We start from the raw sequence: 18,227 nt of genomic DNA, 5'->3' as shown, positions 1-18,227 counted from the left end.
AGCCCGGACCTGACATCCATTCCCTGCCGGATTGTTAGCCATGAACAGTATGTTGTGCCAGAGTATCAGCCTCAAGTTGGATAGAATTTGTTTTGTTGTTTTTTTACGTATTGCTTGCCTTAAACTTACCTCCGTTTGTTTTGTCTTCAGTTACTCACCCGGATCATTTACCCCATTCCCACCTGGTCGTCGGAGGATTCCGCTACCCCATTGGATCCACCTATTTACTCCCATCAACTCACCACCCCTGCCCGCTACGCCACCTGGATATATCTAACCATTCACTTTCACTTGTAAATAAATATTCACCTTCTTCCTACTCTCCTTGTCCTGGTCTGCTTCTGGGTTCGATTTTGAAGAAACGTGACAGTTTCATTACCCTCGTTCAGAGGTAGAGTCCATAATGCTTCAGGTCTACTTGTTGGGGTTCCTCTGTAAATACAAGGTTATCTTTTGAAAATAGTGTACACACTTTTTGTTTTAGTGTGTAAATATTATTCTACATTTTATTTTTGAACTTACATCAGAAATAGCGTGACGGGCTACATAAAGAAGAACCGGGATCTGTTTGCACCCTGGTTTCCTCATCTAATGTTGGATGATCCAAATCAATTCATCCCGGTAGCAGTTGTGCAAATGTCGGGTATCCTATAGACGATAAGGAAATCTGCTTTTGTACTGCCTCTCCTGAAAGGTGGAGATCCTTCCCTACTTGACAACTATCGTCCCATATCAAAAGGGTACTGGAGTCCTTAGTTAGTAGGCAGGTGAAGGCCTCCAAGAAAACAACTTATTTAATGGAATGCAGTCAGGCTTTAGGTCTGGCCACAGCACTGTTTCAGCTACATGGACGGTTTTAAATGACATCCACTGTGCTCTTGACAAGAAGTGTGTCTGTCTTTATTGATTTGTCGACGGCTTTTGACACTGTGGACCATGCTGTGTTAGTGCAAAGGTTAAAATGTTGTGTAATTACAGGTCATGATCTAGATTGGTTTATAAATTACCTATCAAATCATACACAATGTGTAATGGTGGATGGTTGTAAATCTGAGTCCATAGAGTTGTGCTCAGGTGTCCCGCAAGGTTCTATTTTGGGACCAATGTTGTTCCTTTTGTATATCAACAACATTGGGGATCTTAATGAAACAGCGGATGCTCATTTTTATACAGATGATACTGTTCTGTATTCAAGTGGTAGTAGGTTATCTTTATCTTTTGAAAATGCCCAAAGAGCATTTAACATCACACAACTGAATCTGAATGATTTGAAGCTGGTTCTGAATTTCAGATGCCAGGCATGTTACTAATCATGTCGTTGCTACAATGGCTGGACATACTATACAGCAAGTCAAAGTGTACAACTATTTGGGTGAGTGGGTTGATGACAAGCTGAGCTTCACTGTTCATGTGGAGAACTTGATCAGGAAGCTCAAGCTGAAAATAGTTTATTATTACCGACATCAGGCTTGTTTTTCTCTGGAGGCCAGGAAGGAGCTGGTATGATGTACATTACCGGCATGAGGCTTGTGTTTCTCTGGAGGCCAGGAAGGAGCTGGTATGATGTACATTACTGGCATCAGGCTTGTTTTTCTCTGGAGGCCAGGAAGGAGCTGGTATGATGTACATTACTGGCATCAGGCTTGTTTTTCTCTGGAGGCCAGGAAGGAGCTGGTATGATGTACATTACTGGCATCAGGCTTGTTTTTCTCTGGAGGCCAGGAAGGAGCTGGTATGATGTACATTACTGGCATCAGGCTTGTTTTTCTCTGGAGGCCAGGAAGGAGCTGGTACGAAGTTGTAATGCTCCGGGTGTCGTGGGTGTGGAGTCAGACGCAGGAGACAGAGAGCGCAAGGCTGTGCTCTTTTAATGCACCACAGGGTGCTCACAATAATAACGGCCCCAAACCGTAGACCGTTTTGTTTTATAATGGGTACATGTTCATCGGGGTTTGTACAGAGTTGGGTAAATCAGCTCTTTGCTCCCCCTTACATGGGTAATAATCTCCAAGCTGCTCTAAACGTTGATGTTTTGGTGTCTCTAGGTTCATCTCTAGACTGTTGAATGAGGCCTGTTACAACTTTCTTACAAAACCTTTAAGGGAGTTTGTGAAACCATTCAGTCGTGGATGTATGCAAAACATATTTATCACGTATTGCAGGTTACAGAAGCCTCCTGTTGTACTATGAATCCCCACTCAACCCTGTTAGATCTTGATGTGTTGGCTCTCTATGTATGTACATGTTACAGAAGACTCCTGTTGTACTATGAATCCCCACTCATCCCTGTTAGATCTTGATGTGTTGGCTCTCTATGTATGTACATGTTACAGAAGACTCCTGTTGTACTATGAATCCCCACTCATCCCTGTTAGATCTTGATGTGTTGGTTCTCTATGTATGTACATGTTTATAATCCACATAGTGTGAATATTGTTTTCCATAAAGTTAATAACCCCCCCTAAACCGAAATATGAAATGACCTCTTCCCCTAATCCGAAATATGAAATTACCTCTTCCCCTAAACTGAAATATGAAATGACCTCTTCCCCTAAACTGAAATATGAAATTACCTCTTCCCCTAAACTGAAATATGAAATGACCTCTTCCCCTAAACTGAAATATGAAATTACCGCTTCCCCTAAACTGAAATATGAAATTACCTGAGAAACATTATTTAGATGGCTGTTTTATTGTTGTTGAAAGCTTGAAATGGACACAATGCCTAGGGACCTTGTTTCTAACACACACACACACACAGACACAGACACAGACACAGACACAGACACAAACACAGACACAGACACAGACACACACATACATACACACCCACACATATACACACACACACACACACACACACATTCCTGCTTCATAGATAGCAACCATAAGGGCAATAAAACTGAGGGGTGTGGGGCCATTCTCTTTCAAAAGTTCAAACACAGAACCCCCCCAGTTCAACCAGGTCGCTAGACATCAATCAGCATGACAACTTCAAAGGAATAGACACAATATAGATATAAAATAACACACCCTCTAACACGTGACCACAGGAACAGGACGTCCTGGACGGATGCCCATATTTGGACATGTACATGTCATCTGTACACAGGGTCATCAATCAAACGTTGAAAACAAACTAACTACTGAAGAAGTAAAAGGAATATACAGTGTTACCATCCATGGGTGACCTATACAGAGACCAGAGAGAAAGGGAAGAAAGAAAGAGAGAAGAAGGACGACTGGAAAATAACAAGTTGAAACATTATGAAAAGAGAAGAGGAAGTTGATAGAAGATCTGCAGGTGCTGATTGCTGATAAGATGAAAGAGACAATGGAGACAGATGATGTGGATGAAAGTAAAGAGCTAAAAGAGGTCAGACAAGCCACGGAAAAGGTAAAGACAATACCAGAGGGAGATAGAAGAGTGTGAAAGGAGGACTAGAAACTGCACTGAGGAAGGCCCAGCTTTCACAGATCGAGAAAGGAAGTGGTGGTTTTACTCACAATATGATGGCTGCATTGTTTCTACAGGCTCACCACAACCACAGCCTGCAGGTCCCCCACAGTCACATCAGTCACACCTGTGAACCTGGTGGCTTCAGGGTATGTGCTTTTCACCACTAAGCATTATGGTGACCAACAGACATGGACAGGAAGAGGAGGTGGGCCCGCCATGGCCCTTCCTGACTGGAACAACACTCAACGCTGGACCTGTGGGCAGTTGGGGCATGTGAGTTCACAGTGTGGGGGAAATGAAAGAGGACCATTTATAATAGACACTGGATCTCACTGTTCCTGTTTTGGCAAATCAGGACAAGTTGTTTGGGCTTCTCTGAGCAAATCATCAGTAACAATAACAGGGACATCGGGACAGCCCAGGAATGTGTACTGGACAAAAACTTGTTTGATGAAACTCTGCTTGACTCTGACATGGTGCTGTTATATTCGGAGATATTCCAAATTCTTGTGATCGGTCCAAACCAAAAATAGATGTTCTGCTCCCTCCAGCCAGTGTCTCCACTCCTCCAGTGTCATCTTGACCACCAGGAGTTCTCGGTTGGTCGTAGTTTCTTTCTGCAGAGTTGAGACGATAGGACAGGAAGGCACAGGGATGGAGCTTTATGTCCTGGATGGACAGGATAGCCCCCACTCCAACGTCAGAAGCATCGACCTCGACCACAAACTGACGGGACGGGTCCGGATGGACGAGGTTGAGGGCTGTAGTGAATTGATGCTTCAGGTCTACAAAGGCTCTGTCAACCGCTGGGAACCATATGAACAGTAGATTGGGAGAGGTGAGTGCCAAGAGTGGGGCTGCCAGAGTGCTGTAGCCTCGAATGAAACACCGGTAGAAATGGGCAAACCCCATGAAATGTTGTATCTGCACCCTGGACGTAGGTTGGGGCAAATCCACTACTGCTTTCATCTTTTCCGGGTCCATCTGGACATTTCCTTCAGCGATGACATATCCCAGAAAGGAGAGGGTAGAACGGTAGAACTCGCATTTCTCCGCTTTCACAAATAACTGGTTCTCCAGGAGGCGCTGAAGGACTTGTCGAACATGGAGGACGTGTTATTGGGCAGGGAAAAAAACAGGACATCGTCGAGGTAGACAAACACAAAATGATTTAACATGTCCCGGAGCACATCGTTTACCAGGGCTTGGGATATTCCACAGCTGCAAGAAAAGTTCTATATATTATTGAAACAATGTTGCGATTGTTTGTGAAAATGCCAACAGGTGTGGTTCCCTTGGGGGAGAGATTCTATTGGGGAAAGGTTCCTGTGGGGGTTGACATTGAAGCCAAGGGGAATAGGGTGTGTGTGTGCTCAAACACACATCCATGTGGGGGTCTGGGAGAGGAAGTGTGTCCATCTGATGAATGGGCATGTGCCTGAACAAAATGTTATACACTAGTTATAGTCTTCATTTGTAATGACCTGTCATTTTTGATTGGGAAAAAAGTTAAATAAAAATGAAAATGAAAATCATCAACATGTATTTTGTGTGTTCAGATGCCCTGTGTGGACAAAATCATGGAACCTTATGACAATCAGATTAAATTAACTACATTTTTCAGAGAGAAAACTTGCAAATCGGTCCAAGTCAACCAGAACACAGCAGGAGGGTTAAATATGTATTTCAAATACATATAACAGAAATACTGCCCATCTCTGTCTCCACATTATCTTCTGTAACATGTTGAAGGGAAGTCCTGCTGTTGGAAGTGTACTCACCCTAAAGCCACTCTCCAATTAGGACCACATCCTAGTTAAGCAGTACACCTTGCTGCAGTCAGCTCGTTTGGTGAGGCACCATGCGGTTGGTGGGTCTCCAACCCAGCCACTACCTCATAGAGTATTCTACTACCAGGTTGGAGCGAAAATGAAAAAAATACTATTTCAAAATATAGATACAAGATACCGTAAAGATCAATGTCTCAAAATAAACAACACCTGCATTTTGTAACATATTTATGAAATGTAACATACTTTATTTTAAACAAAAATACACTTGCAAACATTTAGCCCAAAGAGCAACAAGATTCTCAGTAATGGTTAAAAACCCCTTTTTTCTTGCTACTTGACAGTGATTCTGTATGTTGTTATCTACCTTAGTTGAGCAAGTCACTCTGGAGAAGCTAAATGACTCAAATCTATATGTGAAAATGAACATACCAAATAAACTGCAAAGCACACTGGGTAGTATTATTGGTCTTGTTTTGGGGAGGAGCTCATTAGAAATAAAATTTGATTTGATTTGAATAGACGCTTTGTTTAGTGCATTCATATTAAGACAGCTAAGTGAGACAACAATATATTACAATTGTATCAAATACATTTTCCGTCAACAAAGTATTTATCAACATTTTTACATGTATATTTAGTTAATTTAGCAGACGCTCTAATCAAACCAGACTTCTGATTCCAGTAAAGGGTTAAAGAGGGGCTACAAGACGTGAACTGCTGCAAAAAAATGGTCAAGAAAAAGATGTATTTTGAAAATAAAAAAATAAATAAATTGGAGTATTGTTCAGCCCAGTGTAATTCAAATAACAAAATACTCAGAAGTATTTAAAATACGTATTTCAAATACATATCACATAAATAATAACGATCTCTGCCAACGACCCAACACTCTGTCACACTTCCTTATCAAAGAAACCACTCCCCCGCTACATACAGAGAACACAGTCCAGTAGGAAGCCACTCCCCCTCTACATACAGAGAACCCAGTCCAGTAGGAAGCCACTCCCCCTCTACATACAGAGAACACAGTCCAGGAGGAAGCCACTCCCCCTCTACATACAGAGAACACAGTCCAGGAGGAAGCCACTCCCCCTCTACATACAGAGAACCCAGTCCAGTAGGAAGCCACTCCCCCTCTACATACAGAGAACACAGTCCAGGAGGAAGCCACTCCCCCTCTACATACAGAGAACACAGTCCAGGAGGAAGCCACTCCCCCTCTACATACAGAGAACACAGTCCAGGAGGAAGCCACTCCCCCTCTACATACAGAGAACCCAGTCCAGTAGGAAGCCACTCCCCCTCTACATACAGAGAACACAGTCCAGGAGGAAGCCACTCCCCCTCTACATACAGAGAACACAGTCCAGGAGGAAGCCACTCCCCCTCTACATACAGAGAACACAGTCCAGTAGGAAGCCACTCCGCCTCTACATACAGAGAACACAGTCCAGGAGGAAGCCACTCCCCCTCTACATGCAGAGAACACAGTCCAGTAGGAAGCCACTCCCCCTCTACATACAGAGAACACAGTCCAGGAGGAAGCCACTCCCCCTCTACATACAGAGAACACAGTCCAGTAGAGAGCCACTCCCCCTCTACATACAGAGAACCCAGTCCAGTAGGAAGCCACTCCCCCTCTACATACAGAGAACACAGTCCAGGAGGAAGCCACTCCCCCTCTACATACAGAGAACACAGTCCAGTAGAGAGCCACTCCCCCTCTACATACAGAGAACCCAGTCCAGGAGGAAGCCACTCCCCTTCCTCTGGTGTAGAGTTCCATGAAACAGAAAGTAATCTTTCACACTGCCACTGCTTAACCTACGGGAGAGAGCACCAAAATGGCAGAGACTCAGGAACTGTTCTGTTGCTCCATCTGTCTGGGTCTACTGAAGGATCCGGTGACTACTGCCTGTGGACACAGTTACTGTATGGGCTGTATTAAAGAAAGCTGGGATCAGGATGATCTGAAAGGTGTCTACAGCTGTCCACAGTGCAGACAGACCTTTATCCCAAGACCTGTACTGAAGAGAAACATTGTGTTGGCTGAAGTGGTGGAGAAACTGAAGAAGACAGGACTCCAGGCTGCTCCCACTCCTGCTCTGTGCTATGCTGGACCTGGAGATGTGGCGTGTGATTTCTGCACTGGGACCAGAAAGCAGAAAGCCCTCATGTCCTGTCTGGCATGTCTGGCCTCTTACTGTGAGACTCACCTCCAACCTCACTATGAATTTCCTGGTTTCAAGAAGCACAAGCTGGTCAAAGCCACGGCACAACTACAGGAGAAGATCTGCTCTCATCATGACAAACTGCTGGAGGTTTACTGTCGTACCGATCAGCAGTGTATCTGTCTGCTGTGTACAATGGATGAACATAAAGGCCATGATACAGTGTCAGCTGCAGCAGAGAGGACTGAGAAACAGGTAAGACCAGAACAACTTGTTGGTGACTGTCTGATAAACAAAGAATTAAAGATACAGTAGGAACTAAATCTGTATGAATATGAGATCATTACATTATATACAATATGAAATGGATCCACAAATATGAACACAAACCTTGAGTATATTGAGTTTGTTACAAATGTATCACCATTTTCTAAAGTCAAACACTATTATCATTCGCCTACCTCCTCATGCCTTTTGCACACATTGTATATAGACTCCCCCTTTGTTTTCTACTGTGTTATTGACTTGTTAATTGTTTACTCCATGTGTAACTCTGTGTTGTCTGCTCATACTGCTATGCTTTATCTTGGCCAGGTCGCAGTTGCAAATGAGAACTTGTTCTCAACTAGCCTACCTGGTTAAATAAAGGTGAAATAAAAAAAATAAAAAAAAAATTCAACTTGTTGGTGACTGTCTGATAAACAAGGAATTAAAGATACAGTAGGAACTAAATATGTTTGAATATGAGATCATTATATTATATACAATATGAAATGGATCCACAAAAATGAACACAAACCTTGAGTATATAGAATTGTTAACCCAGATTCTCCAAATGTATCACCATTTTCTAAAGTCAAACACTATTATCATTCTGAATGGCCTTTTATGAGTCCAAAGTTCAGTCTCAACGCCTTGATACATGTAGTTCTACCATAAAAACTATAATCATTCACATAGCAACATAATATCATATTGTAAAGGGACTTCCTCGGGATTGTAGACCTTCCTCTCTATGGGTCCTATGTCACATTACTATACTATTGATCTACTGGACTAATAAAGCTTGGTAGCTCATTGAAGAGTGATTCTCCACAGAGGCAGCTGGGGATGAGTCAGAAGAAGGTCCAGCAGAGATTCCAGGAGAGAGAGAAGGAGCTGAAGGAGCTTCAACAGGCTGTGGAGTCTTTCAAGGTGAGTGTTGTTGATCAGAGGAGACACACCATTTCACTTCTCTCCTCCAGTCAGAGAGAGAGAGAGAGAGAGAGAGGGGCCCCTATCCAATCGCACTGACCCCACTGTTGGGAACAGCCTGTCTGGACACCTTTCAGAGAATAGACTGGTTCATGTAACCACTGGGCTGCCTCATCACATAACCATGAGTAACCATGACTGACTCATGTCCCCTGTACATTAAAATGGAAATGTCTCTCTCTCAATTGAATTAAATTCATAGGGCTTTATTGGCATGGAAATATATGTTTACATTGCCAAAGCAAGTGAAATAGACAATAAACAAAAGTGAAATAAACAATCAGAAATGAACAGTAAACATTACACTTGGAAGGGATTTGGGGGATGTGGGAGGGTCTATTATAAGTTAGTAGGACTCTTTTATTTTCTCAGAAATTCTGAGTTAGGTAGGAGGATTTAGAGTGGTGTAAACCGTGATTGAACGCACTCCAGCACAGTAGGTGGCGCCATGCACCTTTAATGTTGGTTTTTAGGACCTCCATTATATCATAGAAGAAGAAGTTCGTCTGTGAGGGTTTTGTGAGTTTTGTGTTCCTGAGGAGGGCTACTATTCTTTTCTCTTTTGGTTTTCAAGTATTTTCAGAATATATTAAAGCCAAAGCTAAAGCTTCCCTAAACAATTCAATATATCAGTCAATATATTTTCTCTGTGATTTATTTTCTCTCCGTCAACCTACACTACTATAGACTTTGGTCATAATCAAAGCTTTGTTAATCAATAGGTTTTTATGTGAGGCTGCCTGTAGTGTAATGACCTGACTAGATCATAAAGGAACAATTGTCCAGACAGAGGATTGAGTTGACGGTTTATTACCAACTTTACACAGGCTACTGTTTGGCCTTAGGTCACGCCAAATAAATAAAAGATACCCCACAAGCCAATCGGGACCTTCTCTTGTGAAGCCCAGATGTAAGAGAGAGAACAAAGGCTAAACCTTAACTTCCAATGCCCCGCCCCCTCCACGCCACTCCGCCAACCACCAGGATGCCCGGCATCAGAACATCTCAGGCATTCCTGTGATTGGCAGATAGCAGGTTGATTGGCATGTCGGACCCCGCGAACACTGGGAACTGGTAAGTACAACACAACCAAATAATAGCCGAACACATAACACACAGCTGTCTGTGCGGGTCGCTACAGTAGTTTTACTATCTGTGCCAGGCTATAAATGACACAGGTAATATCTAGATAATATCTAGATAACGTTGTATTTAATGTAGTTTTACTATCTGTGCCAGGCTATAAATGACACAGATAATATCTAGTTAACTTTGTATTTAATTGATCACAGCTTTCTGCTTTCCATGTAGAGTTTTTGGTAAAAACATTACATTTGATTATTTTGTCAGTAATGGCTGCAACATTTGGAAAAAATCTTAGTTTACCTTTGTCAAACATGAGATGACACAGACACACAGAGACAGTGTTGTGGCAAAGCTACCAGGAAACTATCAATCATGGGAACATTGCTCAAATTTTAACATCTGACCATGCTGGTGATATTGCAGAGAGAAGGGAGTATCTGAGGAGAATTGTTGTGGTCACATCGATTTTAGGAAGACAGGGACTCTCTTTCCGTGCCAATGATGAATCTAGTGAAAGCACAAATAGAGGGAACTCTCAATAGTAAAACTAAAATAAAACTCAAACAACTTCCTAGATACATCATGCTGAACTGAGTTTACCAAGAACTACGGTATGGATGTCAAAACAGAAGACATGTTGGTTGACAGAAACTTTCTTGCCCGGAAAAGAGAGGCTGGACGTCCTCCCAAAGATATGCTTGTTGTGCATAACTTCCTGAATGATGATATGATATATACAGTGCCTTGCGAAAGTATTCGGCCCCCTTGAAATTTGCGACCTTTTGCTACATTTCAGGCTTCAAACATAAAGATATAAAACTGTCTTTTTTTGTGAAGAATCAACAACAAGTGGGACACAATCATGAAGTGGAACAACATTTATTGGATATTTCAAACTTTTTTAACAAATCAAAAACTGAATAATTGGGCGTGCAAAATCTCAGAGTCTCAATTTGGTGTTTGTCCCATTTTGTGAAGTCTTGGTTGGTGAGCGGACCCCAGACCTCACAACCATAAAGGGCAATGGGCTCTATGACTGATTCAAGTATTTTTAGCCAAATCCTAATTGGTATGTATAAATTGATGTTCCTTTTGATGGCATAGAATGCCCTTCTTGCCTTGTCTCTCAGATCGTTCACAGCTTTGTGGAAGTTACCTGTGGCGCTGATGTTTAGGCCAAGGTATGTATAGTTTTTTGTGTGCTCTAGGGCAACAGTGTCTAGATGGAATTTGTATTTGTGGTCCTGGTGACTGGACCTTTTTTGGAACACCATTATTTTGCACGAGATCATCAGCAAACAGCAGACATTTGACTTCGGATTCTAGTAGGGTGAGGCCGGGTGCTGCAGAATTTTCTAGTGCCCGCGCCAATTCGTTGATATATATGTTGAAGAGGGTGGGGCTTAAGCTGCATCCCTGTCTCACCCCACGGCCCTGTGTGAAGAAATGTGTTTTTGGCCAATTTTAAGCGCACACTTGTTGTTTGTGTTCATGGATTTTATAATGTTGTATGTTTTACCCCCAACACCACTTTCCATCAGTTTGTATAGCAGACCCTCATGCCAAATTGAGTCAAAGGCTTTTTTGAAATCAACAAAGCATGAGAAGACTTTGCCTTTGTTTTGGTTTGTTTGGTTGTCAATTAGGGTGTGCAGGGTGAATACATGGTCTGTTGTACGGTAATTTGGTAAAAAGCCAATTTGACATTTGCTCAGTATATTGTTTTCATTGAGGAAATGTACGAGTCTGCTGTTAATCATAATGCAGAGGATTTTCCCAAGGTTAGTGTTGATGCATATTCCACGGTAGTTATTGGGGTCAAATTTGTCTCCACTTTTGTGGATTGGGGTGATCAGTCCTTGGTTCCAAATATTGGGGAAGATGCCAGAGCTAAGGATGATGTTAAAGAGTTTTAGTATAGCCAATTGGAATTTGTTGTCTGTATATTTGATCATTTCATTGAGGATACCATCAACACCACAGGCCTTTTTGGGTTGGAGGGTTTTTATTTTGTCCTGTAACTCATTCAATGTAATTGGAGAATCCAGTGGGTTCTGGTAGTCTTTAATAGATGATTCTAAGATCTGTATTTGATCATGTATATGCTTTTGCTCTTTATTCTTTGTTATAGAGCCAAAAAGATTGGAGAAGTGGTTAACCCATTCATCTACATTTTTGATAGATAATTCTTTGTGTTGTTGTTTGTTTACTGTTTTCCAATTTTCCCAGAAGTGGTTAGAGTCTATGGATTCTTCAATTACATTGAGATCATTTCTGACATGCTGTTCCTTCTTTTTCCGTAGTGTATTTCTGTATTGTTTTAGTGATTCACCATAGTGAAGGCATAGACTCAGGTTTTCCGGGTCTCTATGTTTTTGGTTGGACAGGTTTCTCAATTTCTTTCTTAGATTTTTGCATTCTTCATCAAACCATTTGTCATTATTGTTAATTTTCTTCGGTTTTCTATTTGAGATTCTTAGATTTGATAGGGAAGCTGAGAGGTCAAATATACTGTTAAGATTTTCTACTGCCAAGTTTACACCTTCACTATTACAGCGGAACGTTTTACCCAGGAAATTGTCTAAAAGGGATTTAATTTGTTGTTGCCTAATTGTTTTTTGGTAGGTTTCCAAACTGCATTTCTTCCATCTATAACATTTCTTAATATTACTCAGTTCCTTTGGCTTTGATGCCTCATGATTGAGTATTGCTCTGTTTAAGTACTGTGATTTTGCCGTGGTTTGATAGGGGTGTCAGTGGGCTGACTGTGAACGCTCTGAGAGACTCTGGGTTGAGGTCAGTGATAAAGTAGTCTACAGTACTACTGCCAAGAGATGAGGTATAGGTGTACCTACCATAGGAGTCCCCTTGAAGCCTACCATTGACTATGTACATACCCAGCGTGCGACAGAGCTGCAGGAGTTGTGACCCGTTTTTGTTGGTAATGTTGTCATAGTCGTGCCTAGGGGGGCATATGTGGGATGGAATGCTGTCACCTCCAGGCAGGTGTTTGTCCCCCTGTGTGCTGAGGGTGTCAGGTTCTTGTCCGGTTCTGGCATTTAGGTCGCCACAGACTAGTACATGTCCCTGGGCCTGGAAATGACTGATTTCCCCCTCCAGGATGGAGAAGCTGTCTTCATTAAAGTATGGGGATTCTAGTGGGTGGATATAGGTAGCACACAGGAGGACATTTTTATCTGTTAGGATAATTTCCTTTCGAATATCTAGCCAAATGTAGAATGTTCCTGTTTTGATTAATTTAATGGAGTGAGTTAGGTCTGCTCTATACTCTCTCTCTCTCTCTCTCTCTCTCTCTCTCTCTCCAGCGCTCTGCACAGGCAGCAGTGGAGGACAGTGATCAGATCTTTACTGAGCTGATCCGCTCCATTGAGAGAAGGAGCTCTGAGGTGAAGGAGCTGATCAGAGCCCAAGAGAAGGCTCAAGTGAGTCAAGCTGAACGACTCCTTGAGCAACTGAAGCAGGAGATAGCTGAACTGAGGAAGAGAAGCACTGAGCTGGAGCAGCTCTCACACACAGAGGATCACATCCATTTCCTCCAGGTAACTAAACTGTCTCGTTACATGTGATATGAAATTAACTTCATGTGAAACTATTAATCTCAATCATTATGTTGTCCTGTCTGTCTCTCTGTCTGACCGTCCCACTCTCTCTGTCTGTCTGCCCCTCTCTCTCTCCCTCTCTCTGTCCGTCCCTGTCTCTCTCTCTGTCTGTCCGTCCCTCTCTCTCTGTCCGTCCCTGTCTCTCCCTCTCTCTGTCACTCTCTCTGTCCATCCGTCTCTCTCTCTGTCTCTGCCTCCCTCTCTCTCTCTGTCCATCCCTCTCTCTGTCCGTCCATCCCTCTCTCTCTGTCCGTCCCTCTCTCTCTGTCCGTCCCTCTCTCTCTCTCTGTCCGTCCCTCTCTCTCTCTCTCTGTTCGTCCCTCTCTCTCTCTCTGTCTGTTCCTCTCTCTCTCTCTCTGTCCGTCCCTCTCCCTCTGTCCGTCCCTCTCTATCTCTCTCTCTGTCCGTCCCTCTCTCTCTCTGTCCGTCCCTCTCTCTCTCTGTCCGTCCGTCCCTCTCTCTCTCTCTCTCTCTCTCTCCGTTTGTCCCTCTCTCTCTGTGCGTCCCTCTCTCTCTCTCTCTCTGTCCGTCCCCCTCTCTCTCTCTGTCGGTCTCTCCCTCTCTCTGTCAGTCCCTCTCTCTCTGTCTGTCTCTCTCTCTCTCTCTCTGTCCGTCCCTCTCTCTCTCTGTCCGTACCTCTCTCTCTCTCTCTCTGTCCATCCCTCTCAATTTTTCAATTCAATTCAAGGGTTTATTGGCATGGGAAACATGTGTTAACATTGAAAAAGCAAGTGAGGTAGATAATATATAAAGTGAATATATAAAGTGAAAAACAATAAAAATGAACAGTAAACATTACACATACAGAAGTGTCAATACAATAAAGACATTACAAATGTCATATTATATACATACAGTGTTTTAACAATGTACAAATGGTTAAAGGACACAAGATAAAATAAATAAGCATAAATATGGGTTGTATTTACAATGGTGTTTGTTCTTCACTGGTTGCCCTTTTCTCGTGGCAACAGGTCACAAATCTTGCTGCTGTGATGGCACACTGTGGAATTTCACCCAGTATATATGAGAGTTTTTCAAAATTGGATTTGTTTTCGAATTCTTTGTGGATCTGTGTAATCTGAGAGAAATATGTCTCTCTAATATGGTCATACATTGGGCAGGAGGTTATGAAGTGCAGCTCAGTTTCCACCTCATTTTTTGGGCAGTGAGCACATAGCCTGTCTTCTCTTGAGAGCCAAGTCTGCCTACGGCGGCCTTTCTCAATAGCAAGGCTATGCTCACTGAGTCTGTACATAGTCAAAGCTTTCCTTAATTTTGGGTCAGTCACAGTGGTCAGGTATTCCACTGCTGTGTACTCTCTGTGTAGGGCCAAATAGCATTATAGTTTGCTCTGTTTTTTTGTTAATTCTTTCCAATGTGTCAAGTAATTATCTTTTTGTTTTTTCATGATTTGGTTGGGTCTAATTGCGCTGCTGTCCTGGGGCTCTGTAGGGTGTGTTTGTGTTTGTGAACAGAGCCCCTGGACCAGCTTGCTTAGGGGACTCTTCTCCAGGTTCATCTCTCTGTAGGTGATGGCTTTGTTATGGAAGGTTTGGGAATCGCTTCCTTTTAGGTGGTTATAGAATTTAACGGCTCTTTTCTGGATTTTGATAATTAGTGGGTATCGGCCTAATTCTGCTCTGCATGCATTATTTGGTGTTCTACGTTGTACACGGATGATATTTTTGCAGAATTCTGCGTGCAGAGTCTCAATTTGGTGTTTGTCCCATTTTGGGAAGTCTTGGTTGGTGAGCGGGCCCCAGACCTCACAACCATTAAGGGCAATGGGCTCTATGACTGATTCAAGTATTTTTAGCCAAATCCTAATTGGTATGTTGAAATTGATGTTCCTTTTGATGGCATAGAATGCCCTTCTTGCCTTGTCTCTCAGATCGTTCACAGCTTTGTGAAAGTTACCTGTGGCGCTGATGTTTAGGCCAAGGTATGTATAGTTTTTTGTGTGCTCTAGGGCAACAGTGTCTAGATGGAATTTGTAAATGTGGTCCTGGTGACTGGACCTTTTTTGGAACACCATTATTTTGGTCTTACTGAGATTTACTGTCAGGGCCCAGGTCTGACAGAATATGTGCATAAGATCTAGGTGCTGCTGTAGGCCCTCCTTGGTTGGTGACAGAAGCACCAGATCATCAGCAAACAGCAGACATTTGACTTCGGATTCTAGCAGGGGGAGGCCGGGTGCTGCAGACTTTTCTAGTGCCCGCGCCAATTCGTTGATATATATGTTGAAGAAGGTTTGGCTTAAGCTGCATCCCTCTCTAACCCCACGACCCTGTGTGAAGAAATGTGTGTGTTTTTTGCCAATTTTAACCGCACACTTGTTGTTTGTGTACATGGATTTTATAATGTCGTATGTTTTACCCCCAACACCACTTTCCATCAGTTTGTATAGCAGACCCTCATGCCAGATTGAGTTGAAGGCTTTTTTGAAATCAACAAAGCATGAGAAGACTTTGCCTTTGTTTTGGTTTGTTTGGTTGTCAATTAGGGTGTGCAGGGTGAATACATGGTCTGTTGTACGGTAATTTGGTAAAAAGCCAATTTGACATTTGCTCAGTACATTGTTTTCATTGAGGAAATGTACAAGTCTGCTGTTAATGATAATGCAGAGGATTTTCCCAAGGTTACTGTTGACACATGTTCCACGGTAGTTATTGGGGTCAAATTTGTCTCCACTTTTGTGGATTGGGGTGATCAGTCCTTGGTTCCAAATATTGGGGAAGATGCCAGAGCTAAGTATGATGTTAAAGAGTTTTAGTATAGCCAATTGGAATTTGTTGTCTGTATATTTGATCATTTCATTGAGGATACCATCAACACCACAGGCCTTTTTGGGTTGGAGGGTTTTTATTTTGTCCTGTAACTCATTCAATGTATTTGGAGAATCCAGTGGGTTCTGATAGTCTTTAATAGTTGATTCTAAGATCTGTTTTTGATCATGTATACGTTTTTGCTCTTTATTCTTTGTTATAGAGCCAAAAAGATTGGAGAAGTGTTTTACCCATACATCTCCATTTTGGATAGATAATTCTTCGTGTTGTTGTTTGTTTAGTGTTTTCCAATTTTCCCAGAAGTGGTTAGAGTCTATGGATTCTTCAATTACAATGAGCTGGTTTCTGACATGCTGTTCCTTCTTTTTCCGTAGTGTATTTCTGTATTGTTTTAGTGATTCACCATAGTGAAGGCGTAGACTCAGGTTTTCCGGGTCTCTATGTTTTTGGTTGGACAGGTTTCTCAATTTCTTTCTTAGATTTTTTGCATTCTTCATCAAACCATTTGTCATTATTGTTAATTTTCTTCGGTTTTCTATTTGAGATTCTTAGATTTGATAGGGAAGCTGAGAGGTCAAATATACTGTTAAGATTTTCTACTGCCAAGTTTACACCTTCACTATTACAGTGGAACGTTTTACCCAGGAAATTGTCTAAAAGGGATTTAATTTGTTGTTGCCTAATTGTTTTTTGGTAGGTTTCCAAACTGCATTCCTTCCATCTATAGCATTTCTTAATGTTGCTCAGTTCCTTTGGCTTTGATGCCTCATGATTGAGTATTGCTCTGTTTAAGTAGACTGTGATTTTGCTGTGGTCTGATAGGGTGTCAGTGGGCTGACTGTGAACGCTCTGAGAGACTCTGGGTTGAGGTCAGTGATAAAGTAGTCTACAGTACTACTGCCAAGAGATGAGCTATAGGTGTACCTACCATAGGAGTCCCCTCGAAGCCTTCCGTTGACTATGTATATACCCAGCGTGCGACAGAGCTGCAGGAGTTGTGACCCGTTTTTGTTGTTTATATTGTCATAGTTGTGCCTAGGGGGGCATATGTGGGAGGGAATGCTGTCACCTCCAGGCAGGTGTTTGTCCCCCTGTGTGCTGAGGGTGTCAGGTTCTTGTCCGGTTCTGGCATTTAGGTCGCCACAGACTAGTACATGTCCCTGGGCCTGGAAATGATTGAGTTCCCCCTCCAGGATGGAGAAGCTGTCTTCATTAAAATATGGGGATTCTAGTGGGGGGATATAGGTAGCACACAGGAGGACATTTTTCTCTGTTAGGATAATTTCCTTTTGAATTTCTAGCCAAATGTAGAATGTTCCTGTTTTGATGAATTTAATGGAGTGAGTTAGGTCTGCTCTATATCAAATTAGCATACCCCCTGAGTCCCTTCCCTGTTTCACACCTGGTTGTTTGGTGGATGGGACTACCAGCTCTTTGTAACCTAGAGGGCAAACAGTGGGTCCGTCTCCTCTATACCAGGTTTCTTGCAGGATGACAATGTCTGTATTACCGATTTCTTTGATGAAGTCCGAGTTTCTGCTTTTTAGGCCAAAGGCAGATGACCTCAGGCCTTGGATATTCCAGGATGATATAGTGAAGGCTTTTTGTTCCATAGAGTGTCCAGTGTTGTTGGTCGTGGTTTGGCCTCAGGCCAGTAAGTGTGAGCAGAGCCTGCTGAGCATCTGGTACATGCTATTGGCTTGGGCGAGTGTGAGAGTGGGGGTTGGGACTGTTTGCCCGCTCACTACCTGGGCGCATGTGTGGCTTCCATGTTGAGGCCCTCTTTGCGGGGGAGGGGTGCATGGGGTGGGCAGGAGTGGCATAGGTCTGATCTGAGGGGGCCTAAATGGGGTGTGGGCATGGTTGACGTGGGGGGGTGTTGATTGGTTGGGGTGGGGGTGTGGATGTGTCTGGGTGTACTGTGGTCTGGATGTAATTCCTCTTGGCGTGGGTCCTCTATGTGTAGGTCCAGGGGGGGGGGGGTTCCTGCAGGTCTGGGAGGGTGTCTCGCTGGTCTGGGTGGGGTGTCTATTGATCTGTTGCTCCTGTGT

The 18,227-nt window shown here is 42.9% G+C and overlaps 1 protein-coding gene across 3 annotated transcripts in view; it reads left to right on the top strand.

Annotated features, from left to right (window-relative positions):
* The first annotated feature begins 7,082 nt into the window (after nt 1-7,082).
* LOC110511243 (E3 ubiquitin/ISG15 ligase TRIM25) overlaps nt 7,083-18,227 on the top strand; it is a 16,478-nt gene continuing 5,333 nt past the window's right edge. For all 3 annotated transcript variants that reach the window (XM_036972172.1, XM_036972171.1, XM_036972170.1), the window contains exons 1-3: nt 7,083-7,679; nt 8,523-8,618; nt 13,091-13,324. In XM_036972172.1, coding sequence (XP_036828067.1) covers nt 7,098-7,679; nt 8,523-8,618; nt 13,091-13,324 — 912 coding nt within the window. In that variant the 5' untranslated portion in view covers nt 7,083-7,097. The remainder of the gene's footprint in view (nt 7,680-8,522; nt 8,619-13,090; nt 13,325-18,227) is intronic.

This window comes from Oncorhynchus mykiss, unplaced genomic scaffold (assembly GCF_013265735.2).
Source record: "Oncorhynchus mykiss isolate Arlee unplaced genomic scaffold, USDA_OmykA_1.1 un_scaffold_121, whole genome shotgun sequence".
Taxonomy (NCBI): Eukaryota; Metazoa; Chordata; class Actinopteri; order Salmoniformes; family Salmonidae; genus Oncorhynchus; species Oncorhynchus mykiss.
This window is presented reverse-complemented; position numbering and strand designations above follow the sequence as displayed.